Source organism: Copadichromis virginalis, linkage group LG8, assembly GCF_057382275.1.
Source record: "Copadichromis virginalis isolate Kocher_CV1m ecotype Utaka linkage group LG8, C_Virginalis_male_GT1.1, whole genome shotgun sequence".
NCBI lineage: Eukaryota > Metazoa > Chordata > Actinopteri > Cichliformes > Cichlidae > Copadichromis > Copadichromis virginalis.
Window position 1 is genome coordinate 19,623,386 of NC_140625.1, and position 20,444 is coordinate 19,643,829.

Here is a 20,444-nt window from a genome sequence, read left to right on the forward strand (position 1 = left end):
TGGTTGACTGTTTTCACTATCTTCAACTTTTGAAGCACATAGCTGCTCAAAACAGCAATGGTTCATTTTATTACTACATTTAAAAAGAGGTTCCTATTTAAGGACTAAGAGTCTGAAAATATTCTACCTCAGCTTAGGTTGGGTAAGTCAATAAGCCCCAATATTAAACTATGCAAAAACCCCAAACGGTGTTTAAACCATGCAAAAAAAAAATACTTCACACAGATTGAGATTCGTCATTATTTTCTCATTTGAATTTGCACTGGGAAAACTAATTTTAGTAATGGTATCTTTTAATTAAATTACTTTATTTATTTTTTTAAAGATTTTGGTAGAAAACGATATTAAAACTGTTCATTTATTTACACATCTATTTAATAACTTCAAATTCCTTGCTTGATGTCATTTCTTTTTCCTTTATTTCCTGGTAATATCTTACTTTAATAATGGTTGTCTGACTATTCTCCCACTTTAACCTCCTAGGACCTGGCGTCCACATATGTGGACATCACATTTTGGGTTATTTAGACCAAAATACTCAATTTTGCTCTACATGGGCCTGATATCCACTTACGAGGACATTATACTGCTACTGTTATATCAAAATTTTAAATGAATATCCTCATATGTGGCTCTTATTTTTCTTAAAAACAAAAATAAGGTAAAAAAAAAATCTGGTAATTCTTTGTTTTTACATTCATCGGGCCCCAATATGCCCAAATATCAAAGAGAAATTAAAAATGCATGACGTTCGGGTCTTAGGAGGTTAAGCTGACAGGTCATATGGTCCCTGTCTCTCTATATGAAAAGTGTGGCTGTATGCTGATTACAGATAACTAGCATGCATCTGTCTGCAGTGACTCTGATTAGCTAACATATGTCTGGTACCAAGAAGCCAGAGCCCCTGTTTAATTACTCTGACAGTAACTGTGCAAACTAAGAATCTTTCTAAGCACACATTAGTAATGGACTCTAAGTACCTTCGCAGTTACACATTACTCTAATAACCTATAAAAAACACTTCATTGCTATAATTGATATATCAAAAAGAACCTCTAGCAGTGTGTTTTAAACAATCACAGAACATGATTTTTCAGTTTGATCAAAAATATCCAAAAATATTTATAACAAAATGCACTTGTTTATCATTAGAAGTTATCCCAACTTTATTATGTGTGGTCATGGATACACATTGCTAATGGCTTCTCTCTAGCCACTACAGTATTACTATGGTAAAATGATCATTTAATTTAAATTTACATTTAATATTGTAACCTCTCAGTGACTAAGGGCTCAGTGGATTACATCGGTTCATTACCCACGAGGTTCACACTGACTGTACTGTAAGTGCTTTCTTTGTTCAAACAATATTTGTACCCCCCGCTTTAATTCTGGGATGAACTTTCTGTATGTTTCTGATATATTGTCTTTTGAAAATACCCGTGACATTATCAGACATGCAGCTTGTAAATGTATTCGTAAAATCTTACCTAATAGGATTAAAAATATGCAATTCTAGGACATCAGAAAATGAGATTTTCTCTGCAATAATGACACTTAAATACACTCCAATTTACATGCATCCATATATTCCCATATTTTTTTATTTATTTGATTATTTTTGCATGTTGTGTTCATTTTTCCATGCTTTGTTGCTTTCCTGCTTGTTCCTTTTGGCGCCCAAAGCTTCTGTCAGAGCGGGAATCGTAATTGACAAGCTGCCTCCTTCAAGCTGGAGGGGAGAATGCGACTGCCTTTAAATTAAGCTTTGTAACATTCCAGCCTCTGAGCTGCTATCAGATGTCTTGCAATGCACACTTAAGGATTAGTTCGGGTTATTTAATAGCAGTATTGTGGAATAAAAAGTTGAAAAAGAATATTTGGATATTTTTCTTTCTTTTGTCTTTTTTCTTTTTTTTGGCAGATGAAATGTTGAGCATTTTCACATGTATGTTCATCTCTGTCCTGGCACTAGTCTTTCTACTTTCACAAAGAACACAAATTAATGGGGAAAAAAGTCATACTGATCTGAAAAACAGATGTCTAAAAAGGCCCTTTTTAAAGTTGCCCATAGGGGAATTCGCATTGCTGGAAGTGGGGCAAGTAACATGGAAGACAATACTATAGAGGTTTAATTATCCAGCCATCAGAAATGAAAAGGGAGAAAAGGAGAACTGAGACTAATAATGGAATCACAGTCTTATGTTCTGGGTTTCTCGGTTTCTTCTTTTTTCCTTTTTTCTTTTCTATCATCTAAAGAATTCATTCTCCAAAACGCACTACTTACCCTTCAATCAGCTTCCCATCATCAAGTCCAAAGGGTTCAGAGATGAAGAGGGAGACAAAACTCGGATCTCACTCTTTTTTCCTTTTTATGTGTGGAGCGATTGAAAATATCATCTAAATGACTGGAGGTAGAGAAGGAACAATCTAGGGGCATTCAGTATTGCTTCTTTGATACATAATGTTTGATAGAATTGTATTTTACCATCTCTTAAGTGTAAAGAGTTGTTTGTTACAGTAGCTATTGAAGTGCAGGTGTGTGCATCTAGTTCACGTAGTAACAGGAGTTTTCTACGTAACGGAACACTGAGGAGTGTTTCTGTTATGAACCAGGGAGGTTACTAACTGAAACTGCTATTTTAAATATAATTTCCATTTTGCATTGACATAAACCTTTGCAGGACCAGTTTACCCTTCCTGGGACAGGGTTAACATGGGAGAGATGTCTGGTTGCTGGGCCTTAGCCTGAAGCAGCTACATGGGTCTGCCCTCCTGTGGGCCCACTACCTACAGGAGCTGTAGGGGTTCAGTACTATATGGATTGTGACGCATGCAATGTTACTTCACTGGTGCAGTATGTGAGGTTGAGGGATATTAATTCAATATTAATCCAATATTGGCTCAACGCACAATTTAGGCTCTGGAATCAGTTTTGTGGAGAGGAGTTGGACTTGCTCCAAGCGTAATGCGACTGGCAGAGTATACTTGTATCCCCCCAATTTGGTGCCAGCACGTTAAGATATTTTCCAGTGGACAAGATGGTTGCTTCACTGTACCTTCAGGTCAGAGGACTGGTCCTGATTGTTTTTCTTGTGTACCTGCCAAATGACAGTTCAGAGTACCCAGCTTTGGTGGGGTGTCAGAGTGTTTAATGTGGGGATTTCGTTGTCTTGCTGATTGACTTCAGGGTATGATTGGGAGTTACTGCCTTCCATTACTGATCAAGCATAAGATGTCAATTAGTGCACATTGCAGCAAGACACGCTAAGGTGCAAGTCAGTAATCGAGTTTTGTGATCGTGTCATCAGGAGCTGCAGCTGCAAGATAACTGGTGCCAATTGTAGCAGTAATCCCAGTCACACTGGAAGTCAAAGGAGCTGTCAGGCTGTAGAAAGGGTCTGATTGGGTTGGTCAGCCTGACTGTGTAGGTTACATCGTAGATTCTGCAAAGATTCACCCAAGGAGTTTAAATCAGGCAGTAGGGTGCCCAGAGGGTTTGCAGTTATAACATACCTACGGTTTAGATTTCCCACTGAAGCATAAATCTCTAGTTTGACTGCTGCCCCTACGACCCAAACCCAAATAAGTGGCAAAGAATGCATGGATGGATAAAACTTTGCCCTTGTATTTTACAGATGCCTGGTTGAAATGTTTCCACAGTATGGTTTGTTTTTGAATTCAAGCTTTGACTTGGTTGAAGCTTTCAAAGGAAGAAATATTGGGATGACCAACAATGAAAATACTGTGATATCGCTGAACTGGAAAAGTGGAAGAAAAAGGATGGATGAAAATATAGAAAAATAGAGAAAGTATTGTAACTTTTGTCCTTATCTACCAAGGAGATTTTTCAGTTATGTTAAAAGTGGACAGTGAAGTAAAATTTACTATACGGAATATTATGCAAGATCATTTGCAGTATTTATTTTTTGTTTGTTTGCATGATTGTTTTGGGTTTGTTTGTTTTGGGGAGGGGGGGTTAGCATGCACCCTTTTTTTTAACTGCAACATTATATGCAGAGCAATTTCTGTAGTTCTGTGTATGCCTGAAATGCTTTCCTTACTGAATTTTGTAAATATCTGATGTCGATGTTCCTTTTGACCTCGGATTAACTTCCAGTTATGTGTCAGGCTAGGCAGCCTGTAAGATTTCCTCTCATCTCTTATCTGGCTTTGCCCTGAGACCCCGGGTGATCAGATCCCATGTTGCACTCTGTTGATGTTGTGTTGTCTGCTGGGCATTGTTGTCCACAGATATAAAAAAAATATGATAAGGGCAAATCACTGGACTTGAACAGCAAAGCTGACAGTCCTTTAATTGGACATTACTCAAGGCCAAAACTCATATTTCTTGTTGTGCTTGATCTTAAGAGATTCTCAAATGCACTCTCTGCTGGGGTTCAATTTTTTTTGAATCAATAATTAATGGTCAGTGTTATTTATTCATGTGTATCTTTGCCAATTACGTAGTGTCTAATTAACAATTTCAATAATTGATATTTAGTTCTGAAAGGGTTCAGTATCTTGGGCTGATGAAAAATGCATGAGCAGGGATATGGACTGGGTTTTGTTTTTTGTTCTGAGAGAGCTTGATGCTCGGGGCTAATACCAGGCCACTTTGACTCCAACTCTTTGAGTTGGCACTGGCCTTGTGATGTGGATCTAATATGGGCATCTTTCATGGACCCAAAGCGCTTACTCTGTACCATGTGATCTCATAAAGACTCCAACATGCCCATCCTCAGATACCCTTTTTTATGGTCTTTAATAGTGAACTTCAAAGAATAAGCTTCTGTTTCCTTGATAATTTTTCTTTGTGTATGTGGATCTGTAATATCACGAAAAACTGTAGAAACTCTTGGTATTGTTAGGACCTCAGTGATTCCACTACAGTGTCTAACTCTGTGGCCTGATGAAACTAAAGTTCAATCACCATATTAAAGAGAAAAATACCCCTCAGATTTATGACAAGCTATATCCCCTTGATCTTTTGACAGTGACAGCTGTAGCAGTCAATAGAAAATTAACAAAGGCTTCCTTTAGTTGACTTTCATCAAGTTTTCATTTATTGTGATTCCAGGAGGACAGGAGGTTAGGGACCGGCGAGGCAAAACATTCTGCTATGGAACGACCTAAGCATTGCTTGAGCACTAAGTTGGGTAGTAATTTTACCCAACAATGCAAAGCAATAAAACGGGAACCCCAACATCCGACGCATCCAAACCCGCATCATTAAAATGTATGATTTCAGGTTTGAACATCACAGTGTTGAGACCACACTGAAACAATACAGCCATTAAGGGAACAAGAGGGTGGTATTCTTAATGATGGGATTAAATAAGGGTTAAAAATAAAAGTAATGGGAATCAGTTGAGCTCAGTGACACGTCTCAGAGAGCCAATGGTGGGACTGGCGCTTCCCCACTCGCTGTGCCTCCTGTATTCTCCAGGACGCAAGAAGTACTGGCGTCCCCTATAGTTGGGGTGTTCGTGCAGCATCCAGTAGCCCTCCATGACATTGACGGAGGAGATATCACGGGTGTGGAAACGCTCGTTCAGGTCTGGGCAGTCTTCCATTAGCTCCATGTTTTGACCGCCAAAGTCAGATCGCTCGAAGATCTTCATCCTGTAGTTCCCATTATACTAGGGAAGAAATAAGAGAATAAGATAATACCACAAATTAAGGTAAAAATGTCTTTTTTGTTGCAGTCAGCCAGGATAAATTATCCTGACTAGTTACCCAGTCTACACTTCGAGATGTGTTAAAATAATCCTGGCTACTGGCATTGATGCTTCAAGTAACAGCAGTAGACATAAGAACCAAATGATCCTGAAGAGAAAATGAGTTTAAACTCACAGGAGGCACCATACGACAGGAGCGGATACAGTCATTGAAGCCTGCCCAGCGCTGGTAGTCGGGGTACTCTCCCTTGTGCAGCATGTACTGGTAGCCGCCATAATTTGGCTTTTCGTAGGCCACCCAGCAACCGCTCTCAACTCTTATCGAGTTACAACGGCTGAAGTAGTTTTGCATCTCGGGGCAGTCAGTACTGCACTCATAGTGACGACCCTGGAAGTTCCTGTCTTCATAGAAGATAATCTGCACAGAACAGATGGCTCAGCATTAGTGTATCACCACAGAGATGTTCCAAAGACCACCGCAGAAATGTAACCGTGTAGTTACCTGTCAGGTTTTCAGGCTCTTAAACACTAATAACATGAACGCTTAGTGTTCACTGTTCAGTATTCTGAGCCAGACTTTTAAAGTTAGTTTTATCTAACAAAAGTTTCTGAGTAGAAAATTTGTAAGTGGAGAAATTTGAAAAAAAGATAAGCTTAAGGGAGTACAAAAAAGTCCCAAAAGATGTGCTAGAAGCAAAGCCGAATAAAATAAAGTATAGCATTTGGTACATTTTAATGAATGAACTGTGTAATACTTTTCACAAGTTCTTTGTCTGTTTTCACAGGAAATAGGACTATAAGATCAATTAAATATTTGAGGCTTCTACTATCCTTGAGAGAAGAATTACATTTCCCTGCACTTTTAGCATTTCTTACATTAATTTATAGGTTATGTAAATATGGTAAATAGTCCTAAAGAACTAATGGTATGTTTAACCCAGAGAGCGATACGTTGTTACTCTTTAAAGGTCTTTTACGTTTCATATGACCAAAAGATGTATATATTTTTACAGCTCGTTATCAGAATATATTAGTTCAACTTAATTATTTATCTATAGTGCTTAACAAATATATTAGATCACGACTCAAAGTCAGTTTTTTGTCACAGCTACCCTAAATTGGCAGTGTTGGTAATGATAAAATGATATTTTTAATGCTAAAATATAGTTATTGTTATTCTCCATTAATTTTTAAATCTACAGTCTTACTAAAAAGCCAAATTAAGTCTTATTTTTTACCAAATTATAGGTATTTACTTGCATTCCTGAAAATAAACTTTTGTTTTAGTGGTTAAATGTTATGCTTGAAGTCCAGTGGGAAAAAGTGAATTCAGTTTGGTATTTCCTAATAAATAAAAATATGCTTTTTAAATATTTGTGTTTTCTTTTTTATATATATAACAGGTGATCTAACAAATTTGTAAAGCACTATATTTACTACACAAATCGGTATACCGCACATCAAATATCAGTGAAACATTACATTTGTTAAATTTCTTCCTTACCTTGCCCATTGTAACTGCGTTAAGTTCAGACCAGACCAGATGCGGGGCTCTCCCAGACCTCTTTATAGACCCTGCTTAGATCAGGGCTTTGCAATAGTGAAACAAAGCTTTGTCGTGTCAGCACAGTGCGCTCTATAGACTTCACAACACTATGGCACTGTTGAGCCACCGCAGCCGCTTTGTCTCTGTCAAAGCTCTGTCTGTCTATGGAAAATACTGTCCAACTGCATTTTCTCAAAGGCCTACAATAAGAGTTGCAAACATCTGCCTTTAATGGCATGAATGTTTGAAACCTGCATGCAGACTGTGAAGCTAGACAGAGCAGCAAACAGTCTGAGATCTGACTTGTATTATAAACCCATTCAAGCAGCAGCCTTTGTTGGTTGAATATAATCAGGAAGCAAATATGCTGCCTTGCTAGAGTGTCACTGCAAGTTGCATTCATGTCTACGTTCAAAAAAGAAAGCTCACAAAGGACATCATTATTTTAAAGTTTTGTGTTTAATGTTCATTTGAGATGCACACGGGTGCAGTTTACATGAGAGTCCTCATTCTCCTGAATGAGCCCACCATGGGATTGTGGCAGCCCCAGTCGCCACAGGCCCTGTACTCTCCAGGGCGAAGGAAATACTGGCGTCCCCTGTAGTTGGGGTGCTCGTAGAAGATCCAGTAACCCTCCATGATGTTGCAGGAGAAAATGTCACGGTAGCGGAAGCGGTCATACACGTTGGGGCAGTCATCCATAAACTCCATTGAGTGTCCCATCATGTCTGGCCTGTTGTAGACCCTCATCCTGTAGGATCCCCTATACTGCATTGTGAAAGAAAACAGGGTAATCATGACTATTATGTTATTTTCAATAGGTGTAATCTCTAGAGAACTCTTCCCACAACGAGCTAACTTTTTAATTCAGTACTCGTACTACTCGGTTTCTTTAACTACAAACGAGATTGAGCAACAACTCTTTCGGAGCATGACAGAATTAGTTTTTTTTCCTCCTCCCTGAACTGCCAGAAACACTCAATGTGACAAACAGAATTAGAGTGAAGGCACCAAGTCTTATGGGGGGTATGTCATATTCTTTTTAAAGGCTGACTCGGTCTCCTTTGTGGGCCTTGCAGCAGAGACTTTTATGCTATGACCTGTGTGAGTATCTGTAAATGACATCAAAAAGCCAGTGATTGACATCCATATCCAAAGCAGCTTTTGATGTACAAGGTGAGTGTAGCGGGGGGTGGGAGGGTGGGAGGGTGCTACCAATTCTATCTGTCTGTTTGATTGACTTACAGGAGGGAACATCTGGCAGGAGCGGATGCAGTTGTTGAAGCCCATCCACCAGTGGTAGTCAGGGTACTCGCCAGGGCTGAGAATGTACTGGTATCCCATGTAGTGAGGTTTCTCGTAGAGCACGCAGTGGCCGCCGCTGACACGGAGGGAGTTGCAGTAGTTGAAGTGCCTAAAGGTGTCCATGCAGTCACTGCTGCACTCCCAGTGGCGGCCCTGGAAGTTGCGGCCCTCATAGAAGACGATCTCGAGGAGAGAAGGGAGAGAGAGAGAATACAGTTTATGTTCGGCATAAAGAAATGCTATCTCGTAGACTCGTGAATAGACTCTCTCTACCAACCCTCTACACTTCTTTACACATTTATTTGCACTGCTTAACAGATGAAAAATAAGGTAACTAAAACCACTGTTTGAGCTGGGGGGGGGGTTCTGCTTGTCCCATCCAAACACATCAAAACAAAGACAAAAGAGTATTTCTGCTGCCCTGTCTTCTCCTTCACTGAATCTCCTTCCTATACATGACTGCATGTTTTCAATTGATGCTATTTTCTCCTTCACCACCTGTCCAAAGCTGTTGCCTTACTGCAGGTGAGCTCATACCTTTCCCATGGTTGTAGGACTGTGGATGTTTGCGCACCGTAGAGTTAGACACACTTAGAGGTCCTTTTATACTCTCCTGCTGACCATGAGGCCTCTGACACATTGGGGACTACTATCTTTACCTTTTCAGATGCCAGCTACTGTTCTCTTTTGTCTCATATCCTATGGGTAACTTATCTCCAAACTGCTAGAGTTTACCTATAGAATTGGCAACCCCCCCTCGCTCACAAAAATGACCACCACACAAGTGCTATTCTGTATTTGCGTGACCCCTGTTCCGCCATGACCTTGTGATGTAGCCTTTTCAAATATAACACAAAGGCTCTTTGGGTGTGAGGCCCCCCTGACAACAAAGCGTCTAAAGTGTACAGCAGCTCAGGTCATTTTTGCGGAGCACTCGCTGAAGTTGTACTCAATGAGGTCATGCTTTTCATTTTGTCTTGCTTGGATGTCACATTGTAACAGTCGCTTTTCATCCGGTCCCAGCTCAAGTTTAGATCGGGGCATTACCGACGAGGTTTAGCTTCTAATTTAACTGTTGCTCAGTTTCCATTAAAGGGAGTTGATGTTGATACTGAGTTGGGCTTTTGAGTTGATGTAATCTAAAGTGATTTGTTGTCTCTTTTTGCTTCCATAGCCTGCAGTTGTACTGTGATGTCAGACGGGACTGGTCTGTTTGCAGATGAACAGACAGGACTGCTCAGTGTGTGTCTGTTTTTGTATGTGTGTGTGTTTTTATGATATAAAAGAAGGGGTTCGGGGCATGTGTGCGTTTGAGTCTTTGTATAAAATGATAGATGTTTGGACTTGAGTCTTTGGCTTGTAAGCATAGCCCAGAGCCGAAGGGGAAAAGGCCAGAAAGAGTTGCCGCCATGTATTGTGCTCCCAAAGCCCAGCTGATGCCAGAAAGGTCAGTTCCATCCTTTAGCCTTTCATGGGGATAAAGAGCTCGTGCCCCCTCTCCACTCTGTATGCTTTTTACAGCTTTAACTCTGGAAAAAAAAAGGGCTAATGTTTTCAGAAAACACAATAGCCATTATGTTTCTAGGCATAAACACTCCTACCCTGGTAGTATATCCAAAGCCACATGACACTATTTCAATGCTAAGAAACGGCACTGATAAGCTTTTGCTCCTTTGATCACTGATCGACTCGAAACTCTCATAGGCTTCAATAGGTTTCATGTTTGAAGCTCCTCTCTTTTTCTGTGACATAAGTAGACCATTGATATCCTTTCATCATGCTGTGTAGCGTAATTGTGGCAGATTATCAGATGGGATGTTGTTTTGTTTTGTGAGTTTCTGGAGCAAATGTTTACTTTGGGAGAAAGGTTTTTATCGGAATGCATAAGAAACATGTTTAGATTTTTCTCATATGTTCACAGATTAATCATTTCTTTCATCACGCTAATTAAACGTAAAGCCTTTTTAGCTGCAAGAGGGCAAGAAATTGTACTCCGTCAAATGCTCGTTTAAGCTCTAAGACCGTGATGCATTTGCTAGAATTTATTCTTTTTTTGTGCTGAGGTGTCTTTGAGTTGGGCTACAGCTAAGCCTGACCCCTGACCTATTTGCAGAGAGAAGCGTGTAACTGTGGTGCAATACAGTGTCTAAACTGAGGGAAAAAAGTGATTGCCACTGTCATTACTGTCATTGTTCTCATTTTCATCATTGAGGAACATCAGCTAACCCTAACTCATTAGTCGGGACCTCGCCATGTTTCTTTGGCACCTTGTTTCACGGGCTCTCAAATGATCATCTTTAGCTGTGCTACAAGACATCTCCTCCCCACCCTGAAGGGAAACTAACATCACAGAGACCCTTGCCTGCTTTCTTAGTTCCCCCCGGAGGAGAAGAAAGCTACCCGCTGCGGAGCTTTCCACTCTTCATCTTAGAATGATGGAAGAAAAGGAAAGTAGAGGGGAACAGAATGGGGGTGGAGACAGGGGGGCTGTATTCGCTGCTCCATTGTGTCCGAGGATCTCGTTGCGCAATCTGTGTAATCGCATGGGAGATGACGACACTATTAGCCCACAGAACGACTGTCAGTTGGGGACCTCAGTGATTGATGCACACTCCACGAATAGAGGAGAAACTCTGACAGATAGCAGCCCAACACTAGTTAACTTGCAACCTTTTTCATCTATCTGGCTTCCCAAAGCAAAACCCATTCGTGTTGCTGATACCTAATTAGAATCTGAATGAGCAATTCAGTCAGTAAAACACAGTTTTTTTGGTCAGAGGAGACTTCTTTCAGTATGAAACAAATCATATTCCCTTAATCCAGACAATAGTCTCTCTGACCCTGATACATACAATAAGTGTCACCCCTAAAATGTTGCTGGTGGAGATAGGAGAGCAACCGTGCTTGTGTGCAGTGTGCAGTCATTACAAAAACACTATGTACTGAGGTGTAAACAAGGGTTCTATGTGAGTTTTGCTCCTGAGAACTGGCTAATCTGGTGCTGAAAATGTGGTATGATGGGAAAGCGCTTGCCAAAAAGCCTCCCACGCCGGGAGTAGAATGAGGACCTCTCTTTTGCTGAGAGATCATCCTCTCCATTCTTTCTGTCAGAAAATCTCCAGGCATCCTCCCTGTCTTGTCACTGCCAGCGCACAGGCTCTATCGGGATTGCCAGACGCAGGAGCCACTGTGAGCCCGTGCCAGGGCCAGGATTTACCGCGATGCGTCTGATGTGCTCCATCTTTTTTGCTGGGGGATAATTAAAAGAGGAAATGGTGTTGGAAGAACAGAGTGGAAAAGCAGGAGAGGAGGGAGGGGCCGGGGGCTTGGAATGAGCAAATGGATGCAGCTGTCAATTATGTTGAATTGTTGATATGTTTGTTTTCCTTTCTCTGAGATTTTGTGTTGAACTGTTCTCCATCAGGATTTAGTTTTAAAGTTTGCAGTAAATCTTCAGACTCTACATGTAATTAAAAAAATATATGTAGGCTAATTAAGAACTTCTCTTAGCAATGAAATCACCATAAAGATTTTGTTTTAGTGCGATGCTGATGGCCCACAGGTGATTAGAAAGATACAACTGTTAATGTTGGTTTATGACTTTTTATGACCTTCTGTTTTATCTGCTGTGGCAGTTTTCTCATACCTGGGCCACACTTTCCAACCTCTATGTCAGATCTTCCTTTCTGTGTTGTGCTTACACATTAAATTTAAGCTTAGAGGTTATTCGCAGCACTCTTCAGTGTTTGATTTCCCTTATCTGTATATTTGTTTTTTGTTTGTTTGTTTTTTTTACAAATCTGTGCCGATCGAATGAACCGAGCATCTTTCTTTATTTGACGAGATCAGTTTGAGATGCTCAGCCATGACCCAAACTCTGTGAAAAGCAGGACGACTCCTTCGTCTCTCAGCAGACGCACTTTGGGGAGTGATGGCTTTTAGTTGCTCTCACTCCTCATCTTCACACTTTGTTTTTGACGTGGCGTGTCTCCCGTATCCCAGAGCTTTAAAGGTTTAAAGAGCAACTTTTCACCCTGTAATCCAGGTGCCTTTCAAACAAGTCACGCTGTTTACTGACACATGACAAAAAAGTTCAACCCCCCTCTCATCTCTTTGCTTACAAGACTGTAACTCACCTCAGAGCTTGGTAGTCATTCCTCCAGAGCGCCCTGAACAAACAGAGCCTCAGCGAGAAGGGCCCCGTGCCTTTCACCAACTCACTAAATTTATAATAAGATGTGATGCTGTTGTTCACTTCTTCAAATTTGTCATCAAAGCAAATGTGTTCTGACAACAGCTAGTGACAAGTGCACCAGAGGAGAGGCAGCAAATCAGCTTTTTCACACCGCATATCAATTATTGATCATGTTGCCCCCCCCCCCCACACACACACACACACACACACTCTCTCTCCTCCACCCCACTACCCCACCAAGTAGACACCTTGTGATAATGAAATACATCAATTTAGAAAATAAATAATAAAGTGGGGTCAGCTTCATTGTTGCAAAGCCTTAAGAGCTTGATTGACTGCCTGCACATTTTCCTCGTTGGCAGTCAGGCAGATCAAAGGAGGGTTCCTCTTATTGCCCAAGGCCACTTGCAATTTATTTAGAGGAGCAGTGCTGCTGTCCCAGCAGGTAACATTATTGAGCAGAGACACTCAGGATAATCATATCTTTGAGGTGCCTCTCAAATCCCACCTCTGCCAGCTTTGTCATGCATGCACAAAAATGCATGCATATCATTTACTAAACCCTGTCATTACTATATTAAATTAGGCAGTATATATAAAACTATGTTAATATCTTCACGTGGAGGATCCAGTTGCTGAAAAGTGACTGGCCCACCTGACCTTAGTATAATTGACTATATTTACATGTCAAATGTGTCAAAAATGAGGAAAGGTGAGGGAATTCAATCATTTGAAGGAATAAAGAAATTGAAGACAAAAAGGGAGATTTAAGTGTATTATAACTATTTAACTCTATAATAAAGCTATAAAGAGAAACAATAAAACTATGAGTTTCATGATTAAGCAAACAACATTACATTTTTGGACACTCCAATCTTCTTTTACATTTTTTTTTGTATTTTGGTGTGTGTGTGTGTGTGTGTGTGTGTGTGTGTGTGTGTGTGTGTGTGTGTGTGTGTGTGTGTGTGTGTGTGTGTGCGTGCGTGCGTGCGTGCACAAAGCACATGAATAATAGACAACAAAGAGCATAATAACAGGGTCTATTTTCTGTCGCGACTCACGCGTATGCTTACGGGCCCATGGTTTAAAATAACCTAAAGTCCTAGATGACTCGCTTCTATTACACTCAGTTTAAACAAACTGTTATAGCTAATAAAGCCTTTTTATTTTATGTGTATTATTATGTTACTGCCTACATCCCAGCTTTGAGAAGCATTTAAGTTACTGAAATCTAAACAAGGTTTTGGCTCATTTGATTTCAAGATTTTCCCACCTTATCATATAAAAGAAAGTGAGAGCTTACTTTGATTATTTTATGTTCTAATGTCAAATCCAAAAAAAAGCCCCAAATCTGACCTTTTAGAAAGGTAAATACAAACTAAAAGCTATGTGATTTTTAAAAAAATTAGATCAATATCACAAAGTGAACAGATGAAACAGCCTTTTTTCGTTTAAATAACATTGTATATTTTTTAAACTGATTTTGATTTAAAATTTCCAAATCATTTTTAGACAAATATTTATTATTAGCAGCAATTTAGTAAGAACGAAATGATTATTTTAAAGTTTAAGAATATTTTACACACTAACAACCAGTTAAACGATTGATTGCTTCATGATCTGAATCTATTAATAATCAGTTGTTTGCCTGAAACGTGATAATTCGATTTTATATTATTGCACAGCGAACATATTTATACGTATATTTATTGTTATTTGAAAACTCTGCTTTACTCCCTGTATTAATGCCAGTGTACTTATTAGGAAATTTCCAATAGCTGCTTCTTTGTTCTTATCCACTAAAAGACTACATATTTTCAAACTTTACTATTAAATCTATAGACACATACAGATTTGTTTTTCTGTTATACTGGGACTTTTCAGTGGGGCTCAGTTTGTCTTGATAGTTGGCCAGTTTCAGAAGATATTTGCCAATCAGCTCCAAGCACTAGAGGGCACTGGAAGCTAAAGCATTATCTGGCTGCCTGGTGGCTGTTTTTAAGTCCTTTATACAACAGCCATATCTCAGAGCTGCTTCGATGTGTGTTTGTTTGCTTGCATCTATACATTAGTAGGTAAGCTTGGACTCACATGTATATAGACACGAGTTAGACAATGTGGTACGGCTCCGTGTAAGTCAGTGCCACGACTCGTGTCTGTACTGACGCCTATCAGTGGTCCAACATGGCTCCACCAGGGGAGAACTTTATAAAATCACTAACAGGCTGACATGACCCGTGTCCCTCAGCACACACACTGCTTGTCCACTTGTTTGTAGAAGTCAAACACACACGCTGTACACACAAACACACACGCTCTAGAGTTGGTTTTACAATGCTAGTTTCAAACAAACTTTGACTAGACGGGCACACACTTGTGTGCGCACACACACCCACACAGCATGGTCAAACAAAGTCTCAGATAGACAATGAACAGTTAGCTTTGTAGCAGTTTCAAGCCACTGTGTGTTTTTGAACTGCAGATGTGGATGCTGACTGAAGGATCAGTGCACAAACTGCAGGACTGCAGAGATGGCAGTTCTCCCATAGGGTCTGGCACAGCCCAGGCCTTTTGTGTCGTACACCATTTACACTGTTCATTTAGCCACAGTAAAGAGACTGGTGGTGCTCTCTCTCTCTGTTTTGTGGCAGGTGATCATTTAAAAGTGCATCCTCAAGCTCGTGCGTGCGCATTTTACTCCATATGGCAACCGCAAAGGCTTTTCACAGATATGTTGCTTTAAAAGTGTTTTGTCCTGGCCATTCTGGGATAGCAAGGAAAGAATCCAAATTGAGTTCTCCTTTTTCTAGTTGGTATTGAAGACTATAGGTTTTAGAGTTATAAATTCTATACTTATCTCTGTGAAAACTGCTGGTTTTTCCCTTTCCCACTGGGAATTAATTGCAGCCATGAAGCGCATGTATGCGAGGTGGAATCAAGAATATTATTAAGATCGGTGCACAGTTGTTTTGCGTTGAAGGGTAGCAGCGAGACGCACGTGAGGCTTGACTTGATCTGAGTGAGGCCTCGGAGGAGCAGGAGAGAGATGCTGCTGTCCCTGGACTGCGGAGAGAACGGGCCCTCGGCACAGTCCCTGGAAGACCGAAAGCTCCACTCAGGGGAGTTTCAACCAAATTAAAAAACAATGATACACTAAGGGAGAAACTAATGCCAGTTCCCATCATCAAGACCCACATTCTTCACTGTTTTGCTTTTAACTTTTGGTTTGTTTTTTTCCTCTCTCGCCTCTCCCTCTCAGTCTCTGACTCTATTTCTCTTTTCCCTCCGCACTGTTGTTTTCTAGTTTGTTTTCCATCCGTACTCCTCTGGCTGTCGCCAAGCGCTACAGCCACTTTCAAAGGCTCGGCTGTCACGCGCCGCCTTTGAGTCCCGTTTGAAATTTTAACGTACATGTTGTCAGGGTGCCGTCAGGAGTGATTGACAGGTCCGTCCCAGAGCAACACCGGGCTTGGCAGGCTGGTTGTCTTTTGTCAGAGGCAGCCGAGGAGAAGCAACAAAGGAAAGGAGCAGAGGAGGAAAAAAAACATACATAAATAAAACAAAACTGCTCTTACCCATTTCTCAATAAAGACCAAATTAGATTAATCTTAAGGCAGAGCAAGGCAGGGAGGCAGTTGTGGAAAAAGACTTGATATTTTCTCTGGGTTTGTTCCCTGCTATTGATGGTACACTGCTTAGACACTCTCTCAACAGGACACCAAAGGCAGCACAGCACGAGTGATACAAAGAGCCAGCTGTACATATTAATGTTCATTTTCACCTCCCTTCAATGCAGAGAAATTCCAAAGTACACAGTTTGTCCTGGACTCACCTTTGTTTGAAACTGAAGATGTGATGCTTGTGGCCTTGTCTGCAGTAGTTTTTTCCCCTTTAAATAAAAGCTCGATAGCGCCAAGATCTGGTGGAAGAATACAAAAATCCTCTTTCTTTAGAGTGTTGATAACTGGAATAACGGATATGAGTCAACTCAATTCTTAACAATAGCATCTTCAGGAAGAAAACTCTTCACCTGATGTGATGCACCAGTTAATAGATGGAGAAGAGTGTGACAACAAGCCTCCGATATTTTCCTCACCTCTATTTCCATCGCCAGTAAAAAGTATTCTTTTTTTAAACTTGGCAGATACGCAAGATGCTTCTGTTTGCTTTCTTAGGTAACTCGAGCTGTTGTGTAGCTGAATTGCAGGTCAGATTAAGCATTTCTAGGGATGTTGTAATTTCCTATTCTGAGATAAAAGTCACTGATTACGCTCTGCCTCTCTAGACAGCCCAAGAATAAAAGTCTAGGATAAAAATATTCAGTCTTTGAGATTCATATCAACTGCCAGTGTTGGAGTTGCAGGGCAGCGTAGCTGAGCTCGGGGCCCACAGTAGCAGAGCACCCAGTCTGCTCGAGTGTCTTTGAGCAAGACACTGAATCGCTGCCAGCTCCAGCCTGATCTCTGACCTCCCCATGCAGCGAGCACAAAGCTGCAGACTTCCTCCGAATAAAATCAAAAAATAATGAGAGCAGAAGCGCAGGTTCATGTGAAAGTTGTGCAGAAGTTTGTTTGAACGGTACAATGGAGCGGTGATGATTGATTCAGTGGTTTACATAAAAACGAGGGCATTAACAAGTCTCAGCGCTTTGAAAATCAAGGACAAAAAAAAGAAAAAAAACGTCCCATCTCTCTTTTCACGCAAGAGCGGCTCGGCGTGAAGGGAGTTGAACAACGTCAGCTGCAGGAACTGGAACACCGAAATACAACTGTATGTGCAGTGTTAAGCAAGCTGTTTCTGTCAGCCTGGGTCGTCGACGGTGCTGTGAAATCCTGCACGGGCCCTATTGAGATGTAAACATGAGACGGAAGAGCAAGGACCTGCAGTAAGGACCTTGAAATCTGAGATCTAAATGTGACCGTGAATTGAGGGAAAACACGAGTTCTGGGTGGGTTACTTACTGTAAAATTACTTAATTTTATGTGCCCACATCTACAGAAAACTCCCTTTTTTGTGCGTGAATGTTAGTTTGGCCTCTTTTTTCTTTTGCTCGGTTGTGAGCTACCGATAAATAATTCCCCAGAACCGGGTATTTTTAGAGTTCCATTTATTTCAGCCATCGACAACTTGTGTCAGCAGCTATGGATTTGAATCAGAGGGGAAAGTGTAAGCCTTGTAAAGAGCGAGGGCTTTTGCTTGTATAGAGTACCGCACATGATGGGTTGAGTGACTTCCACTCACTTGCTGAAAGGTTAGGCTTTTCCTTCTGCTGGTATCTTTTTAAAAGAAAACAAGTCTTCTGTTTGATAACTGCTTGACATTTGACAGTCTTTTCAGACCAATCAGACGAGTTTTTTTTCTTCTTCTTTTTTTTTTTGTATTTTTGTTAGCCGCCTGGAAGAGCATCAACAAGGAAAAAAACATACTGTATTGTCACTTCCCTCAAGCCTTTCAAAGACTGTCTTTCGCCACAGCTATCAACATCAGATACCGTGGGTGCTGTGCTGATTTTTTTTCTCCTTTCATTTGTGTTTATTTTTTCTCTTCTCTTGGCCTAACCCATTCCCCTGAGACCTCATCGCTACCATCAGAGCAGTGTCAAAGTGTCAACCACCTAATCTTATGGCAGCATTGCCACAATATGAACATCGACTCTCCTCTCCTCTGCAACTCTCACAATCAGCTCGGCTGGTTGCACTGAAGCACTCTGTTTTGTTCTCTGCGGGGCATTGTCGCTATATCTTTCTTTATAGTTTCAGAATGTGTTCTACTGTAAATTATCAACTGTATGTTATCTTGGAGGAAAAGCAAAGAGCAAGAGGGAAGCAACAAAGCCACCAGTCTCTATGGTTACATAATTCATGTTAGCCATATTCAAATAAAATTTATCACATTGTCAATCATCAAGAAGCAAACGTGTACGAAAGTGTGTGTTTGTGTGTGTGTGCGTGCATGTGAGAGACAGAGCACAGATAACTCTGAAGTGATAAATTAATAACGTCCTACCATGGGAGCATGTGAATGAGCATGTTTAGTCATTCTGTTTGACAACAGAAGGAAACGGCCTATTCCGTGGGGTAGAAATCAAATTTCACACTTTTCATAGATATTGTTTCCTCCTCCAAATGTTTAAAATATGGAGTCTTGCTCTGGCAGGGGAAGTGGCTCAAACAGTACTTTGCACTGAAGCAACTTTTGTTTGGCCATAAACCAGGAGAACATTCTCTCAAGGAGAAATAAAACAACAAAAAAACAGCATGTAGTCTGAATGTCCTTGGTTTTTAAGAGGAAAGCAGCGGTTCATAAGTTCTCTATAAACTGGAGAACCTTGAAAATAAACACACATGCCACACGCACTTTTTATTTTTAAAGAAACAGTTTCTTGTTAAATAATTCTCACCTGACACGTCCTTTAGTATTCACAGTTTAGATCTCCTTTTAGGGCTAAAAATGAATGGTGAGCATTTTAGTTAATTAAAGAAAAAATAAAAACAGAGGCTGGTTTTAATCTCAAACATACAAACAATTCACATGTCCTCAATACCGTCACGTACCAACCTGCCCACACCTGCTTTCCAGTAAGCTCTGAGTCTTTATGATCTGTCTATAGAGGAAGATCTCCCCGAATGCATAGGCTTGAACATGTGAGGAGCGACTGAATGGATGATTAAAAAAAAGAAACACAGAGACACACAGACTTCTCCGCTGATTTCGGCTCTGAAGTCAGCCAGCCAGGTGTCGAGTGTTTGGGAGATGTCGTTTGAAAAACTTGTGAGAGACGGAGAGAGAGGGAGTGACTGATTGAGACTCTTGAGCGATTATGAGCAGGAACAATGTGCCACAGATAAACAAGCCCTCACATCTCAAAACTGGAAGTCTAAAATGTTGAACGTTTGAAAGTCTTTTTTTTTTCTTCCTTATAAATAAGACGAGCCTCCCTCTCATCGGCATAGAAAGCATGTGTTTTCAGCATGTGTATCGACACAGACAGCCTACCACCATATGCACCTTCTACCTACTCCATTCTGTCCTGCTTTGCACAAGCGCGCCGATAGAAGCACTGCTGCTATCTAAACAGAGGTATGCCAAACAACTCATTCTCTTTTTCTCTTTCGTTTCCTTTTGTGTAGGGCCAATCTGACCCCTGTCTTGCACCAGGTGTGCATTTCCTTGATCCCGCTCTCCTTCAACCCTCCCCTTCATATTTACACCCCTGCCGCCCGCAATGAATGATTCACTTGGAGAGGCTCCCTTCCTCCATCAGAAAGCTTTGCAACTATACACTATAGCCCAGCCTCCATTTCTCTGATCTCACTATGTTGTGTAACGCTTGAAACACCCTTGCGTTCTCGTACTTGTTTCTTTTTTTTTCCACGCTCCCTCTCTTGCTCTTTCTCTGAGTTACATTCAGTATTGACTGTTTATGCTTTTTAATGTTGTGGAGAGGGCCCGGGGCTTGCGGATGGGGGAAAAGCGCTCTTCTTGACACACTTACGCCCCCGTAGTGAACTCTAGCTCCCAGCACTCCAGCAAGTACACAGACCTTCTTCTTCTTCCTCTCCCTCCCTTCTCTGTCTCTTTCGCTCCCTCTTTCTTTCTACAACTGGGAGCTCCTCTGAACATCAGCACCCCATGTTGCTCCACTCCAAAGATCACCTTATGGAAGATTAAGATGCTCAAATGCTCAAGCAAAATATTTACACAATAACTCCCCCCC

General features: G+C 40.9%; 2 protein-coding genes across 2 annotated transcripts; both read right to left on the reverse strand.

The window, feature by feature from the left end:
• Positions 1-5,304: 5,304 nt before the first annotated feature.
• On the reverse strand, positions 5,305-7,630 carry crygmx (crystallin, gamma MX). Its single transcript, XM_085467321.1, has 3 exons — positions 7,615-7,630; positions 5,857-6,116; positions 5,305-5,642 (listed from the first exon to the last, which is right to left on the reverse strand). The coding sequence occupies exons 1-3, from the start codon at positions 7,628-7,630 to the stop codon at positions 5,367-5,369; spliced, it is 552 nt and encodes a 183-aa protein (XP_085323447.1). The 3' UTR covers positions 5,305-5,366.
• An 89-nt stretch (positions 7,631-7,719) lies between these two features.
• Positions 7,720-9,078, reverse strand: crygmxl2 (crystallin, gamma MX, like 2). The gene is made up of 3 exons (XM_085467322.1): positions 9,070-9,078; positions 8,473-8,820; positions 7,720-7,995 (listed from the first exon to the last, which is right to left on the reverse strand). Exons 1-3 carry the CDS (start codon positions 9,076-9,078, stop codon positions 7,720-7,722), a joined length of 633 nt encoding a protein of 210 aa, XP_085323448.1.
• Positions 9,079-20,444: the final 11,366 nt, after the last annotated feature.